Below are 7,149 nucleotides of genomic sequence, written 5' to 3'. Positions count from 1 at the left end.
TGCAGGGAGAAGGGTGCAACAATAAATGAATAGAATTCCAAAATCTCTGTAGATGTTCATTGAAATGAAAATTAAACAACCTAAATAAAAAAAAAAAAAAGAAAATAAACAGATCTCTCTTGAAGAGGGTGAAGCCAGGTTGCTCCTTGGTGGCAAGAATTTTGAAACTTCATCTCATAAACTTTGGGCATGCTGTCAAGAGTGATCAATCCTTGAAGAAAAACATCTGCCTGGAAGGTTAGAGAGACAGAGCAGGAGAGGAAGACCCTGGATGAGATGGACTGACATAATGCCTGTGGCAATGGGGCAAGATGTGTCAGATATAGTGAAGCCGGCTCAGGACAGGGCAGAGTGCAGGATTATTGTTCACAGTGTCACTAAGAGTCATGAGGGATGGCACCTAACAACAATAACATCCATGTCTGGTAGCTCTCTGCTATGAGAGGACATTTTTATTCCCACAACAACCACTCCCCTGCCTCCTATGTTGAGTGGCCTTGCCAGTAGCCCTTTAGGCTAAGTAATCAGTGGAATGGGGGTTGGGGGGGAAGAAAACAAATAGTAATAATTGGGTTCAAATCCCAACTTTGTAATTTGTTGGTTAGGGGTGTTCAGTTACTTCTCTTTTGGGGACTTTGAATTTCTCATCTGTCAAAGTAATGATCTGTTACCTCCTTTGCAGGTCATTGTGTGGACTAAATAAGGTAATATCTGTAAAAGCACAAAGGAGGATCTCCCAAGACCGTAGTCTTCCTACATTTTGTAGAACCTGAAATCACATAAAAGTTCATGCCACTTAAGCCCTGCAAGGAGGCCATCTGGATTGCTACAGTAGTTCTCTGTCCTTGATCTCATTTCAGGAATATGAGTACTATAAAACATATTCATGAATCAAAGTAATTTATCTTCTATAAATTTGTAATTTGTTGTTGTTGTAGGTCACTGAGTCAATTCCAACTCATGGATATCCCATACAACAGAACAGAACTGGCCTGTAAGTGTCCTGGGCTGTGACCTCTATGGGAGCAGCTCACCCGGTATCTTCTCTCTCAGAGGGGCTAGTAGATAGATTTGAATTGCCAAGTTGGCAGTTGGGTGCTTAACCACTGAACAACCCCATGTCCTTCTCTACAGATTTAATAACAGGTAAAGTCAAGTGCATAACAACAAGTGCAAAGGAGGATATAAGGAGAATTGATGCCTTTGAGCTGTGGTGCTGGAGAAGAGTACTGAGAATACCATGGACTGTTAGGAAAACAAACAGATTCATCTTGAAAAGGGTCAAACTGTGCTGCTCCTTAGAGGCAAGGATTCTGAGGCTCTGTCTAACATGCTTTGGACATGTTGTAAGGAGGGACCAGTCCATGCAGAGGGACATCATGCTTGGGAGGATGGAGGGGCAGCTCAGGAGGGGAAGGCCCTCTATGAGGTGGACTGATTCAGTGACTGGGGTAATCAGGATGGGTGTATTGGAGACAGTGTGATTGGCACAGGACAGAGCAGAGTTTAGAGCTGTTGTACATAGGGTGTCTATGAGTCGCAAGTGACTCGACGGCACATAACAACAACAACATAAGTCAAGTAAAATTTTAAGGGAATCAGCTCTAGTGGCCTAGTGGTAAAAAGCTGTACTGTAATCCCAAAGGCAACACGGTTTGAATCTACCAGCTGCTCCGTGGAAGAAGGATGGGCAATCTCCTGCCACGCAGCCTTAACCCTCAAAAAAAAAAACAAAAAAACAACAACAAACCACAAGAAGGTCAGCTGCGAGTCAGTTCCAACTCTATGACATACACAAACAACAGAGAAGATATCAATTTATAACAAAATATTTAATATCATAGATTTAATCCATTTAGATTTCAAAGTAATGGTCTTAGATAGTACAACAAAGGAAAAATGAATTAAGGGATTAGATTTCAACTCCGATTCCCCATATGACTACTTTATGTTTACTTTAGAATATTTAAAAATACTAGATAGGAAAAAAAGTTGGACTTTTCTCCTATTGAGTACTGACCACTTTCCCCCCAAAAGTGTTAAAATCTCCATCAATCTCTATACAAGCCAAAAATGCAGGTGGAAAAAGTAAAATAAAAATTTCCCTATTTTCTTCCATCAGGCAACACCCAAAGACAAGAACACTCACATACACACACACACTATTATATACACAAATGCAGATACTCCACATTCACACAGTGCAGCCACTCCACTATCCAAACTCTAAGTGCCGGAAGGTGGAGGAAGCTCCCTGTGTTTCTAGAAAGAGCACTACTTGTATTCAAGAATATCCGCAGAAGGAGTAGGCATATGATGCATGCTGAAGGCTGGAAGTTGTTTCTCTCTTGGCACACTTAACACCCAGCAGTTAGAGACCTACTTGCCTAAATCAAGTTCTGAGCACTGGCAGGAAGTATCTCTCTTCCAAGGACAGGGTAATATTAGAGCTATGTACACACAGATGTGTAGATTGTAATTTCATTACAATGTGCTATGCAGTTGACACAAGTCATAAAATTAGAGCAGACTTAGCTGAGCCTTCAACTCTGCAAAGGTTATCTTTAATTATTTTCTTGGAAGGAAAAATATTTAATATGCAAAATCCAACAGCATTCTAATAATTCCCACTAGCTACCTCATTAGCATTTCAATATATTTGAGAATCAGGTATGGATAAATTTGTAGGCACCAACCAAAGCATATGTTCAGCAACATAATTTCAACCATAAAAACATTGAAACGGCTGCTGTTTTAATTTACTGAGTCCAATGACAAAGAGACAGATTTATACTTTTTCTCCCTAAACCTGGAGATGTTTTATGCTTCAACTCAAAGAACAGCCCAAATATTGACTACCAGTTGTTAGCACAAAAGTAAATATTTTTTCTAATGTCTCACAATTATAGCACTGTTGAGGAAGACACCTTGATAACCAGAAAGTTCCACTTTTAGACTTCAGTGAGCATTTTCATACAAATACTAGAATCTCTATAATAAAACCTAACTTTAAAAAAAGTCATTAAAAGATCAAATATCATAGTTAATAATTTGTATAGATGAGTGAAATACCTGCACATTTATCACTTTTAAAAATTACATTAGTTTCAAATTCAAGATACAAAAACTAGGTTTTAAAAAAAGAGAGAATTTATAATTGAGAGTGTGTTAATGGCTGCCAGTGCTGAATCTGCTTTATATTAAGTCTCCTCAAGAAATATTTCATTAGGTGATGTCTCTAATGGAACCTGCAGAACAATGTGGCCTCACCTCCTACACATCTTCACACGTTCCTTGGGTTTTCAAGCTCTGGGCAGCTGTCTCAGGTGCTAATACTGTAGCTCTCTGGCAGCAGAAGCTCTTAAATGTTACCATCCTGTGGTCTCTGGGCCCCTCATAGCTGCCCCACATCACAATGACCCTCCACTGACAAGAACGGATGCAAACTAAAGAAGAAACCAAATTTTCCCCCAAATACAGAACTCATTCCAATTTTTAACATGGTTTATAAATTAGCATGATTATTGTGAGGAGAGACCGGTCCTTGGAGAAGGACATCATGCTTGGGAGGGTGGAGGGATCGCGCAGGAGAGGAAAGCCCTCTATGAGGTGGATTGATTCAGTTGACTGGGATAATTGGGATGGGAGGGTCGGAGACAGTGCGATTGGCACAGGACAGAGCGGAGTTTAGGGCTGTTGTACATAGGGTCACTAGGAGTCACAGGCGACGTGATGGCACATAACAACAACAACAACAACAATTAAATTTATAGACACAAAAACCTGCCAAGTTCTATGATGGCACTTATTCTTTTTGCCTTACTGCTAAAAGCACAAACACTGGAGTCAGACTGCAGGGTATATATTTCACTAAGTTTGCTTCCTTGCTTGTTCACCTTGAGAATTGACTCAGCCTCCCTGACTCCACATTTCTTCACATATTAATGGACATAATAGCACTGAAGGGCTATGATAATTAGAAAAAGCAATCAATAGACAGCTCTAAGCACACAACACGGTACCAAGTGCTCAAGAAAGCTACGCTTATACTATATGCAGCTTTAATGTTGCAGGAGGCTTATTTGACTCACACCATAAAGGATATATTGTGCTGCTGCAAGCAATCATTTAAATCTTAAGAACACAATAAGGAACCATTTAGAACATCTACCTTCTTTCATTAACACAGAAAATAATTAGAAGTAAATAATAATTAAAAGTAAATAAATAGAAAAATAATTTTTTAAGATCATTATCCCTATTATATTCTAAACGTCTTAAACTTAAAAATGGGAAATGCATGGGAAATGACAGCCTTTTTAACAAATGGTGTGGCAAAACTGGAAAACCATCTGCAGAAAACTCAAACAAGACCCACACCTCACATCATACACAAAAACCAACTCAAAGTAGATCAAGGACCCAAGACTAAAACCAAGGACTATAAACTTCATGAGAGAAAACCTTGAAAGAACCCTAGAAGCACTAATCCAAAACTTGAATAGTCTTCCAAGTATTCTGAAAAACCTACAAATAGGAGGAGATAAAATAGATGAATGGGGTCTTCTCAGAATCAAATCTCTATGCACATTCAAAAACTTGCCCAACAGGGTAAAAAGGGAAGCCAAAGACTGGGAAAAAAATATTTGGTAATGACATGTCTGATAAAGGACTTATATCTAGAATGTATAGAATACTTGAGCACTACAACAAGATAAAGGTAAACATCCTAACTGCAAAATGGGCACAGGATATGAAGAGACACTTCACCAAAGAAGACATTCAGATGGCCAACAAGCACATGAAGAAATGTTCAAAATCTCTAGCTCTAAGAGAGATGCAAATCAAAGCAACTATGCGATACCATCTCACACAAATAAGAATAGCATATTTAGCAGAGTAGCAAACAACAAATGTTGGTGAGATGTAGAGATACTGGAACTCTTATTCACTGTTGGTGGGAGTGTAAAATGGTGCAATCACTATGTAAGGCTTTATGGCACTTTCTCAAAAAAGATGCAAATAGAAATACCATTTGACCCAGCAAGTCCACTACTGAGAATATACCCCAAAGAAACCATAACTGCCACCCAGATATATGCACACTCATATTTATTGCTGCTTTGTTCACAATAGCAAAGCGTTGGAAACAGCCCAAGTGTCCATCAACAAACAAATGGATAGAGAAGTTGTGATATATTCACACAACTGAATATTATGCAGCACTGAAAAACAAAACTCATGAAATATTATACAAAATGGGTGACCCTGGAGGACATCATGCTGAGTGAAATATCTCAGTCCCAAAACAGACAAATACTGTATAATGCCACTGTTACAGAACAGGACTGATATGGGGGTTGGGGGAAAACTAATAAAAGAGAGGACTAAATAATGTACATGGCATTGAAATAGATGAGGGACAGAACTGTATAAAAGGAACATATGATTAGGTATTATTGGCATGTCAAGAGTCCAGAATAAGAGTTGCATAGTAAAGTGGTCTGGCAGGGGCAAGGCACTTTTTACCCCAAAGAAAAAAGCGAACTGGGGGCGGGAGGGGAAACAGGGAGGAAAATGTGCAAAAATTAATAAATGGAAAACCAAGTTCTTTATAAACTTTCAATAAAATCGAAAAAAAAAGTTAAAAAAATGGTAAATGTAGACATTATAAATAAGTACATTTAGAAAACCAGTCTGCAAAGAAAACGTCAGTATATTTTTACTGTGGAAGTACCTTGTGGAAACTAAGAAAAAAATTCTATCATAAACTTTATTATGCATGTGTGTAGATAACTAAATTAAATATTTATTTATGTACAGCTACATCAAGGGGGTGGGCGGAAATCTGCCATTTACCTGTACCGATGCTTGTAACTCATGGATCCAAATTTGCTGAGTTTTCTTGACAATGAATTGGATTCATTTTCTGGCATTCTAATTAAGTTTTAAAAGAAATGAAGTAGAAATCAATCAATAAAACAAGTTATGTAACAGTTGAGCACAAAGCTATAGCAATATAATATTGTGATATTATTTAACAGAGCTAGTGAGAATATTTTCTTTTTCTACTTAAAGGAAGAAAGTATTAACCAATTATTGTAAATCATTAAGTGACACAAAACCATACCTAAGACTATGTTGTTATGCACCACTAACTCAGAACTAACTCATAGCTACCCTCCAAGGGGTTTTTAGAGGCAGTAAATCACACAAGTGGAGACCGCCCATCCTTCTCCCATGAGAAAGCTGGTGGATTTGAACTGTGTTATATCAAACTACGTTCATCAGTGTAAATACAAAACAATGCCTATTTTCTGTGCCATATACATGTCTTAATACTAACTACATAATGGATGATGGTAATTTTATATGTCTACTCCTCCAGCATCAAGCTACTGGGCATAATTATTTGACCACAGGTTCCATGGAGTTAATTCTGACTTATGGCAACTGTACATGTGTCACAGTAGACCTGTGCTCGACAGTGGTTTTGATGGCTAATATTTTTTAAATTTCCAGGCCTTTTCTGTGGTGCATCTTTGAATGGACTTGAACTTCTAATCTTTAAGCTAGCAGATGAGTACATTAACCATTTGTACTACCCTAGAACTCTATTATTTTTTCCACTTAAATAAAAAAGAAAGAAGAAACAACAATGTTTAAAACAGAATACTTAATTTTCAGTACTACCCCTGAATCCTAGCCAAGTTGTACTCATTCAGCTAACCTAAAAATAAAAATTATCCCTGGCTTTCTTTTATAGTATGAACAAGTAAGATATCTTCTCTCTCTCTCTCTGTGTGTGTGTATATACACATATGCTTGTATTAGTACATACCAGAAAATTAGGTGTTTAAAAAGAGAAAATCTGGATCAATTATGTATACTGCATTGAAACAGCTGAAGGAGAAAACAGTTTAAAAGCGGTATATGATAGGTTATTATGGTTATCACGAGAATGCAGAATGAAGGTTGCATAGTGGAGTGTACTCAGGGTGGGGGTGGCAGATTGTATACCAGTGAGGGTTTTGTTTGGTTTTTTTACTGTTCAAAGAGAAGGGCTAACTGGGCGGGGGGTAGGGGTGAGCGGGGAGAAAAGAGCAACAATAAATGAATGGAAATCCAAAATCTCTGTAAATGTTCATT

At 38.0% G+C, this 7,149-nt stretch overlaps 1 protein-coding gene across 1 annotated transcript in view; it reads right to left on the bottom strand.

Moving 5' to 3' along the window:
- EPB41L4A (erythrocyte membrane protein band 4.1 like 4A) overlaps window positions 1-7,149 on the bottom strand; it is a 373,049-nt gene that overhangs the window by 110,528 nt on the left and 255,372 nt on the right. The window contains exon 11 of the mRNA XM_006886688.1: window positions 5,860-5,937. Within this exon, the coding sequence (XP_006886750.1) occupies window positions 5,860-5,937 (78 nt within the window). The remainder of the gene's footprint in view (window positions 1-5,859; window positions 5,938-7,149) is intronic.

Source organism: Elephantulus edwardii, unplaced genomic scaffold (assembly GCF_000299155.1).
Source record: "Elephantulus edwardii isolate Elephantulus edwardi_28Jun2011 unplaced genomic scaffold, EleEdw1.0 scaffold00050, whole genome shotgun sequence".
Classification (NCBI taxonomy): domain Eukaryota; kingdom Metazoa; phylum Chordata; class Mammalia; order Macroscelidea; family Macroscelididae; genus Elephantulus; species Elephantulus edwardii.
This window is presented reverse-complemented; position numbering and strand designations above follow the sequence as displayed.